Raw genomic sequence first — 16,558 nt, 5'->3', positions numbered from 1 at the left:
ACAGGTGTTCACACCCAACATTTATTTATTTCAGATTTCACAGGTGCTTCAGATACACTCAGCAGTAGAAGTGAAGATGCAGTAGAAGAGCCCAGGTACAGTCGGTTTGAGAGGAAGAGGCACGACAGAACGTTGATTTCAATTTTGTACGGTGAGCTCTTGCACAAACTTCAAATATATTTACAATAATAAACAATCAATGATTCATAAGATGTGATATTTACAGTTATTACAAATACCGTGTGACTGCAGCTGAATGAGTCAGTGGCTGGAGTTGATATCTCAGCAGTAGGTTTCAAAACAATTCACATTGTTTCATCTTTTGTTTCCAGAGGAGGAGAAAAAAAAAAAAAAAACCTCTCTGGTGTCAAAAGAGTCTGGTCAAGTTAATGCCAAGAAATCTGTGGTACAATACAAACAGTTTAATTGTGTAATTAACAATCAATAACCACTTCTAGTTAGAACATTTCTGAAGAAAGGAACCGAGAAACACTTATAAAACAGTCAGTCGTAACAAAATAACTGGTGTTCTCATTGAAATAAACTCATAAAAAAGAAACACTTTTATACAGAATATTTATACAGGAATAGCTTTTTGAATTGGATTGTTAACCAAAGGAAGACACATCGCAGACATCGATTTTCACACAGATTGCATATGTTTTTCTTTCTAAGGTGTTCTATAGGTTAGTCATTTTACCTAAGCTTATTTGCATGATAGTAAAAATTGCATACAACATTAATCGTGAAGCTTGTAGCATGAGTTGCTTGACATACAGCACTTTTTTATAGGCAACCTTTAAAGCACATTTCTCCATTTAAAACGTTTAAGACACTTTTTGTTTTTACTGCCCATCAAAATTACATTTATAAATAGAAAAAAGATCGGTGGAATTTAAAAAAGCGCTACGTAACATAAACTTTTTAAAAAAGTAATTACATCAGAAACACTGCATGAACTGCAAATAAATAATCGGACAACATAAACATGGTGTAATTCACATTTCTAACTGTGTGGCAATTCAGAAAGTTACAGTGACAAAGGTTTTGCAAAATAATCTAACATCGGCAGTGCCGTATAGTACAAGGCATTTGTTGGCATAGTTTCTTTAAGACTGTATTGTTTTTACAGTTACAATATATGTATATATATATATATATTTATATTTCCTCCCTAACAAATAATATGTAAAGACTGAGCTATTCTTGGAGATGCACCTGGGCTCGGTGATCACGTTCCAGAGTTTTGAGTGACCCATAATCACTTTACGCGCTTTTTAAAAGAATAACTAATCTGCCAGCAGGCTCCAGACTTGATACCTCATGATTAAGGCCTTGTCAACCACTTGGTCCTCGATTTCATTTGCTATTTTGTTTTTTGTTTTTTAAAAATCCAGTTAAACATCACATACGTAAACACCTATCAAAGTCCTAGCAAACTCCAGGGGGACTTTTTTTTTCTTTTTAAATATAATCAGTAGCTCAAAAAGATAAAGTAAGTCAGTGTAAAACAACAGACATAGAGTGCAGTCAGCAAATATCCACGGCAACATACTTAGAATAATTTTTTGTGCAGATTATTTAAATGATGCATCAGTCTTTACAGTGAATAATACAAGTTTTACAAAATCCAAAAAGTAGTACTTGAGTCTGAAATGGGCTTTCCAGTGTGTGAACACTCACTTCACATAGCCTGTCAGTCTGCAACTGATACAGTATATATATATATATAAACACTGCTCATACAGTCCGTACGCTGTACTGATTAAAAACACTACTTTTCTTTATTAGCAGTGCGGTGGTTCTGTGTCGGCCAGAGCGTTACATTTAGCACAGTCATCAGTCTGCGTGTGCACAGGAAAACTCTCGGCGCATGTTCAAGACGTGGAGAGTCCTACTCCTTGGCCTCGTGCTCTGACTCTGAGTGGGCCTCGGCGCCTCGGCCCAGCTGCTCTTCGATCTTGATGGAGAAGATGGTGTTGTTGGTCTGCGTGCTCTCGTCCAGCTCCTTCAGCAGCTCTCCGCCCTCCCTGAAGTCCGTCAGATCCTCCTCGAAGGCCGGGCTGCTGCTGCTGCTGCTGTTGGTGTTGGTGGTGGCTGCGGTGCTGTTGTTGTTGTTACTGGGCTCCTTGGGCGCCTTGGCTGGGTGACTGACATAGAAGCGCTGGTTCTGGAAGAACTTGATGATGGTGAGCTTGGGCAGGTCCAGCTGAGCCGACAGGGTGTGGATGGCCTCCTCATCGGGGTACAGGCCCACGTCCTGGATGAAGCTCTGCAGGATGCCCAGAGCCTCCAGGGAGATCTTCCCTCCACCGGTGCGGGACTTGATGTTCCCTCCGCGGCTGCCCTCGTCCTCTGTCTCGGCCGGAGAGGCGGTGGAGGGCTGGCGTGGCGGCAATCGGGGGCCGGCGGTGGACTGCTGTTGCTGCAGAGGCTGCTGGGACAAAAGGGGTTGGGAGGGGTGCTGGATGGACAGAGAGGGCTGGTGCTGCTGCTGTGACTGGGGCGGCTGAACCTGCAGTGGGAAAAAAAAAAAAAAAGGGGAAGAGAGAGGAGACGGGGATGTTATCAGTGAACACTTATCGGCGCCTTAATAAGGCCTTTCATTAAAATCAATTGAGTTGTGAGGAAAAATGGGCCCGCTGTGTATAGAACAGGCACTTGGTTGAAGGAATTTTCCATGTAATATCTCATTGAATGTAATCAGTTCTGCAGATATGATTTTTTTTCCTTTTTTGGAAGTGGGAGATTGTGTCTCTCATTGTGGGGTAGAGGCATCAGCATCACACTAGCAGACACACACACACACACACACATGAACTCGAAAGACACAATCAGCCCTACACACAGTGGGAATTCACAGGGAAACTGGCCTCTCTATTATAGCCTCTGCTGCTTATCAGACTCTATTGCCAGGCAGTGATAAACAAGCTCCCTGTGCACAATTCACGTTGCGATGGTCTGGCTGATTTGCCGCAGTGTGAGAATGCTATCGATGGCTTTCACTCTGCCGTCAGAATCCCGTTAGTGTAAACACATGACACATTACTCGTAAAATGTCTCATTGTGTGGTTGGAGAGGGAGTGAGTGGGCAACTCGTGGTCCCTATTGACCCCGCAAAATGGGTGCTCTTTTATTTTCATTTCTGAGTCAGACACTGTAGAATAGGTGTTTCATAATGAAGTTTGCAAAACAGCACTTTGCAGGGACTCTGCTTGCCAGCTGCATAAATGCACCCAAAGATGTGATTTTACAGTACCAATATACTGAGCTATGATAGTTCTTGTTGAGAAAATGTGAGCTAATTTGGCTAATGTATCGTGTTAGTGAGGGACGGGAACAAAATATTTAAAAACACTAGTCTCTTATGGACAGTGTAAAACTGCACCATTAAATCAGGAATAATCCTATTTTACCAATCTGTGACCATTTCTGCTTGCATGCAAAGTATGCACAAAATTCCCTCATTCCATATCTGCTGCTGAAATTGATTTGTAAAAGAAATCCTATTACCTTATTTATATCTAGTAAATGGCAGCTTTTGTGAAACACTGGCCTGGTCTCCAAGTAACCAAATAACTAATCAGCCACTCAGCTGTGGCTCAGACTTTTAATAGAAGTATTATTGTACTTCATTAAGATATTTCGACCACTAAGCGAGCCTGTGTGTTATTTTCTATTCATCTGCCAGATGTCTCTTATAAAGCAGCTTTGTTAAATAAGTTCAGGCTAATGATATCGTTACAGCTTTCGCTGAAAAGTAGGAACTTTTAAGTGTTGTTGTGTTCCTAATTAACGAGAGTTCATAAAAATTCCTAAGTGTTGTTTATTACAAATTCTTGGAAAATTAGTTAAGATTAAATAAAAGGGGGATGAATTATGTTTTCTGCTTTTTTTGTTTTGTTTTTGGTGCAGCACTTTAGAAAAAGTAGGAAAATATGCACAGCATCCAGAGAGTGTGTCTGTTTCCGTGTCTCACGTGAACTCTGTTTACATGAATTTGGGTTGCAACTACCATTTTCCTTATCAGTTTATCCACTGATTACTTTCACGCATGATCAATTCATTATTTGTTTTATAAAATGTCAGAAAATAGTGAAAAATGCTGATCAGAATTTCCTTAATCCACAGCTGACATCTTTAAATTGCTTGTTTTGTCTGTCCAACAGCACAAAAACCAACTAAATTCAGTTTACTGTCACATAAGACAAGAAAAAAAAGCCTATACAATTTACCAACTATCAAAAAAGTTGCAGTTTCTGTTAAATAAATGACCCACATTTATGAAAAATGTGTGAAAAATAATTAATTTTATAAACTTAAATTTCTAAGCACACAGCACATATATTTACGTATATGTTTATTCCTGTTTTGTCATGTTTTTATGTTTTGTTATCAACATATCAGAAAATCTGTGCATTTTAATGAAAGACGCACACACACACACACATACACATGTTTAGTGTGTCTGCATGAGCTAGCTGCAGCTCAAAGGCACCCTGTCAGGACACATGCTGCCTTGCTCACCTGTAGCTGGTCAGCGGAAACATGCATCAAGTGCGACGGCCGCTCGTTGTGGTGCTGCTGCCCGGTGCTGCTCTCCTGCTCGTAGATGGCGTCACGTTCGGCCTGCGAGAGGCTGAGGAAGCGTCGGATCATGGAGAGGTTCTCCCAGAGCGTCCGGTTCTCGGGAGACGGGTCCTCCTTCCAGCGAAGCAGCTCACAGAGCCAGCCCTGCAGGAAGGATGAGAGAGGGAGACAGAGGGAGAGAGACAAAGGGAAAAAGCAGAGAGAGAGAGAGAAAGAAAGCGAGCTGGTCAGTAAAGCATGGTTCAAATATGTGCACAGGTCAAAAGAATGTATTATGAATTGTTTCACAGTGGACTGCTGCTTAGATCTTTTTAAAGTGTTAAAACTAATTTTAGACCAAAGAGTAAAGGAACTGGTTCATACAATCAACCGGTCTTATAGTAGTTTACCTGCCATTTTAAAATCCTGATTCTTCTGGAGTTAAAATAGATATAAGTAACATAAAAAAGTTGCTTCTTGGGGAAGCATCAAAGTAACTGTGATGAAAAAAGATCCAGTGACACCATTTCACCATTGATTTAAGTAATTAAAATGAATGAAAAACATTGTTTTGCAAAAATACTTCCCAGTGCTAAAATGAATGAAAATAAAAACTAAAACTACACACACACACAGAACACCCCAGTAGTTCACAATAGCTTGCACCTGCAAGTTAGTGTGTTTTTCTGCCACAGCTGAAGATGAAGATGTGAATTAGCCAAGGTCAAGCAGCACAGCAGGAAGGAACAATTTAACGTGACGAGAAACACACACTCGCATTTTGAGAAGCACCCTTGGGAGGAAGCAAGCGACTCCCATGTTTGAAACACTCCAGCAGAGGGCCATGAAAGACAGAGCTGAGGAAGAGTGCAGGAAAACTAGAATCTGAAAAGCTTTATTTGATTAATACACGTGCATGTGAGCACAATGAGAATGACCTTGACGAATGAAAGATTCAGTATGAGACTGACACATTACTGACAGTGCAGGACAAAAGGCAGAACTCATGTATTTCATTTGTAGTTTTATATATTGTTTATTGTTTATGTTTTGCAAAAGCTGCAAACTAAGTTAAAAAACATTCTTTCAGTGGGAAGTTGCTGTTTAGAGTTTTTGTTTTGAAAAGTTGTTTCTAACGTGATGCATAACAATGGCGCACCGTTCACTGCATGCATCACTTCGATCATTTTAAATGTGGTTTCGCATTTCTTTGATACAGTCATATATCAATATGAGAAGATATTTATAACAATATTAAGATGTGAGCAACAGAGTTTAAACTTGACTGATACTGAGATAGCAAATGAAATTAGTTGATTAAATTTATTAGTTGATGGACAGATCATTTTTAAAAATCAACCGCACAATTTGAGTCTAGATTCAAACTGTACTGTGAGCACTTTTATCTGTTTTAAACATTTTATTGGAGTCAGGACTTGGACTTAGGTTTCTGATTGAGATCAGGACTGGGATCAGGTTGGAGATGACAGGACTACAGAGGCAGCGTTAGATGTTATGGAATAAATAAAGTAAACAGAAACTTCTCACTGTTACAGTCATTCCATCGTGTGTGTTTGTGTTTGTTCATTGAGCATGGTGACAAACTGAGGATTCACGACTGCACAGGCAGAAGGGCTCTGCAGGAGCTGAGTGACGCGGTCACACCCAGGCTCAGACGTGACGAACCAAACCTCAGCAGGCCAGTGTGTGTGTGTGTGTGTGTCTGTGAGTAATAATGAAGGGAAATAACGCACTGTAGAGCTGTGTGGGAGAGCGAAGAGGAGTGGGGGACGAGGCGGGATGAAGCTGTAGTGAAGCTACAACAGAGCTGTAAAGGGACAAGAGTAGATGAAGAAGGAGGGACGGCTGGGGAGTGCAACCGGCGCGGAGGAAACGCAGCGTCAAAAAGAAGCAGAAGAGAAGGGGAGGAGAGCGGGAAGAGGGGGCCATAAAGCTAGCAAGCTTGCGTGCCCACCTTGTTCCTTTGCCACGTTTATTGTTGCGTTTTTAATTTGCATGCAGAGGGATTTGGACGGCGCTCCAGTTGGGCTGTCTGTGGTTTCAGCTGATTCGGTAGTGCGGGAGAACACACACACGCACGCACACACACCCAACAAAACACAAACACACAAACAGACGCACACAAACCACCACACATCATCTTGTCAAAGCCAGGGAAACAGTACCCCGGCCCAACGATGGAGTAATCCAACTCAAACACTCCCCAAACCAGCAGGATTAAACCCAAAGTAGCAGAGCCAATCAAACAAAGGCACGACGTGAACTCCATTTCAATGCCAGGAAGTCCATGTGATGAAATAAAGTACAGAGAGTTTATTAGTTCACAAGTGTGAATGTTCATTTGTGTGGCTTTTTACTTTTCTACAGTTTCTGAGCTGATATTTAGCTTTTATAGAAGAACTTTTTTGTTTTTTATGTGATGTATGTCAAACAGCAGTTCGCGCTGCTCCTGGCCAGCAATGTGGACAGTGGACAGTCAGCATTTTCCATGGCAGTTTCAAGAGCTTTGTTTGTGTTTGTCTAATTGCATTGCTTCCACAGGGCAGCCAGAGACAGCGGGGGGAGAGAGAGGTGGGAGAGAGAGGTGAGAGAGACAGAGATGGTGAGAAACAGAAAGAGAGACAGTGAGAGAAGTTAGCACTTTCACTCTATTGTTGCTAGTAAACTTGAAAAGAAAAAAAAAACTGGGATGCAGTCAACGAATAAAACTTGTTTCTTCCAAAACTTAACGCAGCACGGAATTCATTTGATATAAAACTTACTTATATATCAGTATTCTTTCCTAAAAATGACTAAATCAACAAGATTTTATGTTCAACATTCCCGCACTCTGGTTATATTACCATACTGTTGCAAATCTGTTTTCCCCTTTATTGTTTAATGTAATTTGTTGAGCCTCTCCACCGCAGCTGACAAGCACCAACCGCTCTTGATTGGATCATGGAACTTGCTGCCCCTGCTGCTAAAGTGTTCCAACACGGTCCAGAAAACAAAAATCTAGGGCTCTTCAATCCAGTGTACTCTGTGTTTTGTTGAAGATCATTAAGGGCTCTCTATAAATAAATAGAACAGGTAGTTCAGAACAGGCCTAGTTGCTGGCCAACACAGACTACAGTACACACTCGTCGTGTTTCACAACAACTCGTGTCCAGTCAAGAAATTTTCTCATGTTACAGTTTAACATTTGCGACTGCAAAACGCTGCAGCGGCACGACTGTGACTGACTGCGAGGATTATTATAGTCCTATTAGAAACAGTAGAAACTGATATAATGGACTTTTTTAAAAAGATAGTAGCACTTAGACTGTATGGTTAAGTCTCACACCTCATATTAACCAACTCTACACAACGACGAAAAAACAAAACGGAAGCTACTTCCAGTAAACAATGTCAGATAAGCTGACAACGTAGTCCAGCCGTATAGGTCATGACCCAGTCTGATCCCAGGGCTTGTTTTTCTTTTAACCATTTTTTTTGACATTTAATTGTCTGAACAATGGAGCCTTACATTTGACATTATATTAAATTATTTTAGCAGATGCTTTTCTTCAAAGCGTCTTTAAACACAAAAGGAACAAGAGTCATTAAAGATTTGACGCAACCCTCCCAAACAAACAGTTTAAAGCTTTTTTTTTTCTAAATTCTTTAATGAAGCAACAAATCAATTAATTGTGAAAATAAAGAGAACAATTTATAATCAGAATCATGTAACACTAATTTAGAGCACTATGGCAAACAAAAAGTTTCTTAAAATACTTAGAGGTTAGCTGCTTTTTAAGGTGAGCTGACTTGTTTAGTTTAGAAATGTTCTATAAAAAAGATATTCTACAGCTCCTAATAGGCCTGCAAGTATAACAGAGATGACATTAGTAATGATGTTTGACGATAACAGTCACTATCAAGTGCTTTTTCATAAAGCATATTTCTACATGACAGTGTTGTTTATTTGGCAGAACACAGCATGACATCCTCATGACACTGCTCAAGAAACTTGGTGAGGCTGGGGTGGAAATCACATTTGCTACACATTTAAGGGCATTTAGACCAGATACGAACGCAGATAAGCTTTTAGACCTGCTGAAGGAAACCAATGCATTTTTCCAACCTAGATTACTGAAGAGCCAGTTTATTTTGATGCTCTCAGTTGAACCCACAGATGCTGCAAACACTTTCATCGAAGCAATAAGTACCGACAGGCATAGGATTATCTTGCCATGTTGGCACACACCTGCGACAATATTGCACAATAATCTGCTGCCTCTAGGTCATCGTTGCTTAATTATTAATTAGTTTCAAACAACAGGACTAGCAATCAAGAACCACCAGCCTTTTCTTGTTGTACAGCAGAAGCAGATCTGACCAGAGGCTCGTGGGGCTCTGGGGTCATAAGGTGCCAAATTAAAAGGGTAATAAACTCTTCAGCAGGCCATTGTATGGTCCTGGTATAAATAGCAGCCGGGTGTTCTGATAAAAATATTTTCCTCACAACACAATAGTTGAATTCATGTGCAGGATTCATCCAGCTATGCAATGCGGTACACCGTGTATGTGAGTGCTGCAGTCACAAGCTGCCAATGAGAGCATAGGCCTGCTCTGTCAGAGAACAGCATGGTATTCACCGCCCAACTCACCCACCCATTCACCCATTCACCACCAAACTACCGCGGCGCACACCCCCAACATGGAAGCTCAGAGAAACACTAATGAACAACTGGCCTTGCTGTGAGACAGGGACAGTAGACAGACTGACAGAAAGACACAGACAGACACAGAGGTCTGTCACACGGCCTGGCCAACACCTTCTCTCTAATCTCATTTGCTTGTTATCAGCCCCATCAGGCTGACCTCGGCCACCGCAAAAATAAATAAATAAAATAAGCCAACAGATGTCCATCAATTTGCCATTTGAGTTTTTTTTTCCCCCTCCTTCCTCGGGTTACTGCGTGACCAAAAATAATGGCTCATTTTCAACCCCAGACACAGACTACGCAAGTATACTGAGTATCATTTGGATAAGAAAAAAAAAAAAAAGCCAACATGACACATGACAAAATGAAAAGAAAAAAAAATCCCAGATGAAGAAATGATTGTGGCCATTGTTGTGGCTGACTGCTTGGAAGACAGAGCTGATTCGGGGGCAACCAGACAAACCTCTCCTCTGTCTGAACAAGGGAAAGAACTAAAAGTAGAGGGGAGACAATGCATTATTGTCTTTCCTCCTCCTTGAACCTGGCAGAGGCCCAGCACTGGCAGACAACACTATGCAGATAAATGCAGCCGATAACACGGAATGTTCTAACCTGTTTCTCCTCCCTGGGCAAGCCAAACCAGCGGCTGCACGTGCACATTCACCCCACAAGGAAACGTGTGCTGCGTTGTAAATACATTACGCCATGGTGGACGCCCATCTGCTGACGACGGTGGAGTCTTGAAATGTTCCTGATGCTCGGGCATATGCGATTCTCCCGCAACAATAAGCAATAATTGACTGCACAATTCAGGGCCAGATTTTTTTTGGGGGGGGAGCATAAGTCTTTATATGCAAACACAACAGCTATGAGTGACTGTACAAATTGTCTTTGGCATACTGTAAGGAAGATAGGGCAATGGAAATGGGGTCAGCGGCCTAATTGAACTGCACTGGCAATTGGAACGATGGCAATGATGTCCAAAACAACAAAACAAAACAAAAGTGAAAAACACATTGTACACTGCTAATAAACCATCCATTACACCACAAAGTCGTGTTTATTTGTCTGTTAGTGTCTTTATTCAGTTGTCTTGGTGCAGATAATGGGTCAGGTGAGCAAAGGCCCAAACTCCCCAAAAAGTCTACGGAGACTATTAACGAACATTAATCCAAATTTATGCTCCTCTGCGGAGGTGTTCTGGTGGTCCGAGCATCCGTGCTTCAGGGGAAAGGAATTATTTTATGGTGCAATGCAGAATTAAAACCATTGATTATTGTAGCACCACCGCAACAACACATGAATGTGTAAGGTTAAGCTGCGCATACATTATATATCCAAAGTAATCGTGTTTATATTCTTTCATTCACTATGTGATACGAATGATCACGGTGAGGTTTACACTAGAAATGACTCCTGGTGAGACCCTAAAACGCAAATTTGTCTCGGCACAGGAAAGATTACTGAACTGTGCATTCATTAAATACCTAAGTAATCAGGTTTGCATTCTTTCATTCACTTAGGAGCACAGTGAGGAGATGGTTAGCAATGGAAATGGTTTTGCTAGACAACAAAATACTAATTTACCTAGCGTTACTGAAAAGAAGATTACTGAACCTTTTATCAACATGCTCCACATTGTACTTAAAATACGGTGTCTACATGGACTCCATGTCCTGACAGAGGCTTACGTTTTTGAGGAGGATCGTGTCAATGCTACAGAGCCTCCGAAACGACTCGGTGCTGTAGAAAAAACAAAAAACAAACCTTTACTCATTTCCATCAATTCTGCAGATTCAAACTAGTGACCCCGCAGCAAAAAGCTCACCTCTCAAACCATTTCCACCATCAAAAACAAGCCTGGACATCAACAACGGAAGAGAACACGCAACACAACAGATGGAATGAAGACATTAAATATTTCACATGGCCATGAAGACAAATGAATTAGTTACAGATAAAGGAAATGAACATTTTTCTAAAAATATTCCACTTTGTTGTGCACTGTATCTAAGGCTGTTCACCATATGGTGATCAAAGAGTCGAATTTATTGTTAGCGACATTTTTATTTACTTCTGCATCATTTTTCATAACCTCACCATATGATTCCAATTCACACGCTGGTCCTGAGCATTTCCAAGGAGGCAGACTACAAAACAGATGGATCAAACGGACATCTTTTTGAAATGACAGATAGGCCCTACGGATGGTTGGATTTGTGACCACAGAAATGGATGATGAAATTTCTAGCTCTTGTATGTACAAATCACGAAGCTGCTCCTCTCTTAAGGAAAGGTTCGGAGGATTAAAAACTGAGTCATCTAAATCATTTGAAACTTGCCTTTTTTATTATTAAATCATGTTGATATGACTCTGATGTCTTGTCAGAGTGGATGCTTTCCAGATTGTTGTTGCCAGATTGTGTCACTATCCTCTTTTGTGAGGATATCAGTGGCTGAGCTTTAGGAGAGAAATTTGCCAGTCTGAATTATACATGCCAAACAATTAATCTCTATTCGAGCCGCGACATGGAGAAGTCTTAGCCAAACAGTGAACGTTTTCTGAAGAGGGGTCGCGACCTCTGCAGATACAATAAGCAAGCTGACAACAATAACAGATTGACAGCTAACACGACACACATTGTGGAGGCGAGGCATGACTGTGCAGGAAATGGCCCTCTCTGTGTCAGCACTTGCTCCCAGAAACAATACCAACCAGTTCTGTGTGGCAGTTTACGTCATGGCCTCGCGAACCAATAAAGAGTGCAGGGAATTTCTGAGCAACCAAACAGAGGCAGATGGAGCATAAAGAATAACCAAAGGCAAATGACCAGTCCATCTAAAATGGAGCACATTAAACATCTGTGTGGTTACATTTTTTTTTTTTTTCATTTTCAGCAAAGTTCTTCTTCTCACACAAATGCAAACAACACAGCAACAGTAATGCAACCTGGGAATTCCTCAGTGCAACCACACTTCTGCTGGGTTCAGTAATTAAGAGACATGAGAACATGTCTAATTTACATATCTACACTGTCACAGACACAGTACTGTCACAGACACAGTACTAAAAAACACATTTGTGAGCAACATATTTTATCTCATGGAAAGGTAAAAAAAAATTGCTTTAAATATCAATTGATATTAGATATTTGTGAAAATTTGCTGTCTTTGTCCGGTAAAGCACTTGAGATTGCGTATGTGTACAAAATGGCTGAAAATCGAGTCACTGGTGATGCTACAGTACATATGCCTCTTTGTATCAAATATTAGTATTGTTGAAATTGCACCATAATCTAGTTTAGCCTGGTGGTGGGCTGATATTTGGGTACAGCACCGTCTGCACAGCTACACACGGTGTTCAAACACTGTTCTCCCACCACAAATTTACCTCTTGTTTATAATCTTTTCTTTCGATACTGCTGAGGCAGATGGAGGATGAATGCACAGAAGACAACAAACACACTGAAGATGAACTAGAGATAAACAACAACGGCAGCAACATTACAAACACAGAAAGCACCTACGTGGAGTCTGATTCCATCAATTATAAGGGCTTGATTGAGATTTAATTCAAAGCTGGGGTTTAATTGCTAATATCAAAGCATAATTAAGCTGATAAATCACGACTGATCTTATTGAATTAGAGATTGAAATAGCGGAGAACCTGCAAATTGTCTATGTCAGCTAAATAAGTGTTCTTAATTGGCCTACAAGTTTGCTTCAGATACTAATGAAACCGAACAAATTTTCAACCGCCCAAAAAAGTTTTGAAATAAAAGTCTTCATATGCGGCAGTTTATTCTGTGCTATGGCTGTGTGTCTTGTTCAACTTGGAAATTTATCTTGAACTAACTTGAATATTTACCTAAGTGGCAACAAAGTAAACATGAAATCTCAAATGTCTCTCTGTACATGGGTAAAAAGGCAGCTTATGTGCCCTTCTTCAAGCTCAGTTTATGCAGTATATTGTATAAATAGTGACTAAAGAATATGATAGAGTCAGAGTGATGTGGATGGAGAGGCAGTCCTCCTTACAGAGAGAGAGATAAGGGCAGAGAGGAGAGGATTGTGAAAGACAGTGGGAGAGCAAATAATGCTAGCAAACCAAGTGCACACAAGCACCAGCATGAGCACTTGGATAGGTCCTAATATCTCCCCATGCAATTCCCCCTCACTCACACACACTCCTGTATGCACACACACTCACACAGACACACTCACACTCTCTCTCTCTCCGACTGCATCTGCCGGAGCTAGTGGCTGTAGTTAAATTGAAATATTTCCCGGCGTGTGTCAGAAGCATGCAGAATGGTAATTATGACAGATCTGATTAGGCGGGCCGAGTCGGGCGGCTCCGGGCTGCAGGTGCGACCTTGTGCATTCCTGCGTGTGTAAATAAAATTAATTACAAGCGTAGGGGGCGCGCAGCGCGTGACATCAGCGCGCACAGGGGGGACTCCCACGGGGGGCACCCTAATGGAATATTTTCCCCGAGTCTAATAATACAGTTGGTATTGACTTGAGGTAATTAGGGGGATCATTAAAGCGCTTTTCCCGGCGTATTTGCCTGCCTGATCAGATTAGCGAGAATGGGCCTCAGAACAAGCCCTGTGTGGTCTGTCAGGAGAAGTGGAGACAGTGGGAGAGGGTTAGCTAGCTAACATTTGTAGGAAAGAAGGCACTAGCAAAATACTCTGCCTGTCACTGGGACAAGGGTACCATCTGCTAACAAGCCAGCAAAATGCAAGGACTACTAGGTTAGGCACACTGCTAGAAGAATACAGACTGGTTCAGGGACCAATTCACTGAGACGCGGCTAGTGACCTATTCAAGAAGTGCTAGCTCAGTTAACTAGTAAACACCTGCTCCGCAGCAGAAAAGATTTGTCACGTAATAATGCACTTGAGGTGATGGCAAAGAGATAATTTGGAGTCCTGGCAGTCAGGGCAGAATCCTAGTTTGGACTGCAGGGTAGGAGGTAGGCGAAGACGAGAGAGTGAGTTCTGCAATTGGAGACAGATAGGGTGAGAGGTGGCATGTAAGGCGTAAGTGAGAGAGATGGCAGGAGAGACACAAAGTGCTCTGGGCATGCTCAGTGAGACTCCTGCTAAGAGGAGGAGGGTTCGATGAAACAGGCAGTGGAGAGAAAGCAGGCTGGTGGGAATTCCACTGTCCATTAAACAATAAGAGAAGGGCTCATTTCAGAGGGAGGGGAAGACTTAACTGTTTGCAAGATAATTCATTCGCTAAATTAATTATTCAGACAGCTGGGTCTCCAGTTCAAGAAATTGTGTCTTTAATAATAGAGAGGATCTGGCCTAGCCTGTTTCCCATGGCAACCTAATAACCAAGCAGGCACAGGAGATAAATAAATAAATCAATTAATAAACAGTCACGGCCCTTTTAGATCCCAAGGGGTTGTGATATGCTTGCTCTGATCTGCCTAATTTGAGGGAGAGAGTGGTGTGGTGAACTGTGAGTCCACAAACAAAAAAATGCCCACCCTGCCATAGCACAGAAACTGAAACTTATGAGAAGTGGTGCAAAATTTCACCGCGCAGCTGAACACACAGCTCCAGCTCGTTCAAAAGCGTCTGATAACACCTTCACTGTATCAGTTTTACCGTCCCAGGATGTCGTTTAACACCATTTGTGCACAACTCTTCATGCAAAACACGACTTCTAACCTACTGACCCCAAGTGGCTCCTCAGAAACAGACCTCTGAACGGTCACAATCTAGAAACAGACACCCAAAAGGTCAGCCATCTGCCCCTCTTGTTAAGCAGCCATTGGATGGAGCAGAGTGATACAGGCAATATGTGTGTGTTCTGTGTGTTTGTGTGTGTGTGTGCTGTTGATTTGGTATGGCTGGGTGGGTCATGTGCTAAATATCTGAGATCAAAACTAAGAAAAGCGTTCAAGCCCCTAAGAAACATGTACGACCACGAACCAGATTCCACTCCTAACAGGAAATTATTCATTTTCGAGACATGAAGGAAACGGTTCCAGTTATTCTGTCACCCTCCCTTCCTACTCATATCAGTGTCCCCACCCGCACCCGCCCACCTCCACCCACTCCCCCACCTCTCCAGACCAACGAGGCACTCACTCCACCCCCCACCCCCCTCCACCATCACCACCCCCCACACCCTCCACTCCAGGGATTGCCGTGCCAGGCGGGTGCAGGGTGACAGATGGCATACACCAACTCCCCCCCCCTCCGCTCTCCCCTACTGCACCAGCCCCCCTGCCTGGCCCCCCCGGTGGCGCAGCGGCGGACCAGATCAGTGCCATTCTGTCTCATTAGAGCCTGGCTAATTAGCGTAGCCTCTTCCAGGGGAGAATGAGCGAGTGAGAGAGAGACAGAGAGAGAAAGAGACATGGGGAGGGAGGGCGGCGTTGGTGGCAGTGACTGCGTTCTGTACTCTACTGGTCATTGAGGAGTCGGAGGGCTTTGAGCCCCGTGGTGCGCAGGGCTCCCAGGGTGCTTGTTTTATGACAGCAGGGACTCTGATTCCATCCGTTGCGCAATTCCTCTCAGGAAGTGTCGGGGATGTTTAGACATAAAAGTTGTGTCAAAGGAATGCCCCCGAGCCGCTCCACCCCATCCTCAGCTAACCTCCCATCGCTCAGCTGAACATTAGCCGCCCTCTCTGCCAGGCTAGCCAACACAGCAAGCCTCCCCTATTAACGCGAATGAGAAGAAGGCACACTAGCTTGCTAGATAGCACTCTAGTCCTACTGAGCCAGTTAATAATGTTGACATCAACTCTAGGCTATCCAGATCATAGCCTGCACCTCTGCAGGCTAAAATGAAATGGGCCGTTTGGCGAATATAGCTACTTCTGGCAGTGACATAGCTGGATCCAGACCAGTAGCATGCAGTTGTTTTCTCCAAGTCTGACATCTCCTGAAGCTAAATGGAGATGGAGAATTCTTGGAGCGTTCGATCAGTTTGAATCATTGAGGAATGGAGCATGAATAATGATTCTGATTTTATCAAAGAGTAAATGTAATGTGTGTACTAATAAATCAGAATGGCTGCACGGATTACTTAAAAAAATACGTATGCTCAGACTTGAAATGAATGGCGACCATTAATCTGATAGAGTAATATGGCTTGGGTTAGAGTCACCACTCTATAGTTACTACTCTGAATATGTGGCAGTAAAAGTGTGATTGAAATGCAACATTGACTATGTGAGAGGAGGGATGGGGGGTGGGGGTAGGAGGTGGGGCAGTTAAAGGCTGGCAGAGGCCCGCTGTGGTTACGAGC

General features: G+C 42.4%; 1 protein-coding gene across 4 annotated transcripts in view; it reads right to left on the bottom strand.

The window, feature by feature from the left end:
• Positions 1-407: 407 nt before the first annotated feature.
• Positions 408-16,558, bottom strand: part of LOC121185714 (DNA-binding protein SATB1) — a 59,247-nt gene continuing 43,096 nt past the window's right edge. For all 4 annotated transcript variants that reach the window (XM_041044078.1, XM_041044081.1, XM_041044080.1 and 1 more), the window contains 2 exons: positions 4,528-4,734; positions 408-2,515 (listed from right to left, as the gene is read on the bottom strand). In XM_041044078.1, coding sequence (XP_040900012.1) covers positions 1,895-2,515; positions 4,528-4,734 — 828 coding nt within the window. In that variant the 3' untranslated portion in view covers positions 408-1,894. The remainder of the gene's footprint in view (positions 2,516-4,527; positions 4,735-16,558) is intronic.

The sequence above is a fragment of the Toxotes jaculatrix genome, chromosome 8 (assembly GCF_017976425.1).
Source record: "Toxotes jaculatrix isolate fToxJac2 chromosome 8, fToxJac2.pri, whole genome shotgun sequence".
Classification (NCBI taxonomy): Eukaryota; Metazoa; Chordata; class Actinopteri; family Toxotidae; genus Toxotes; species Toxotes jaculatrix.
This window is presented reverse-complemented; position numbering and strand designations above follow the sequence as displayed.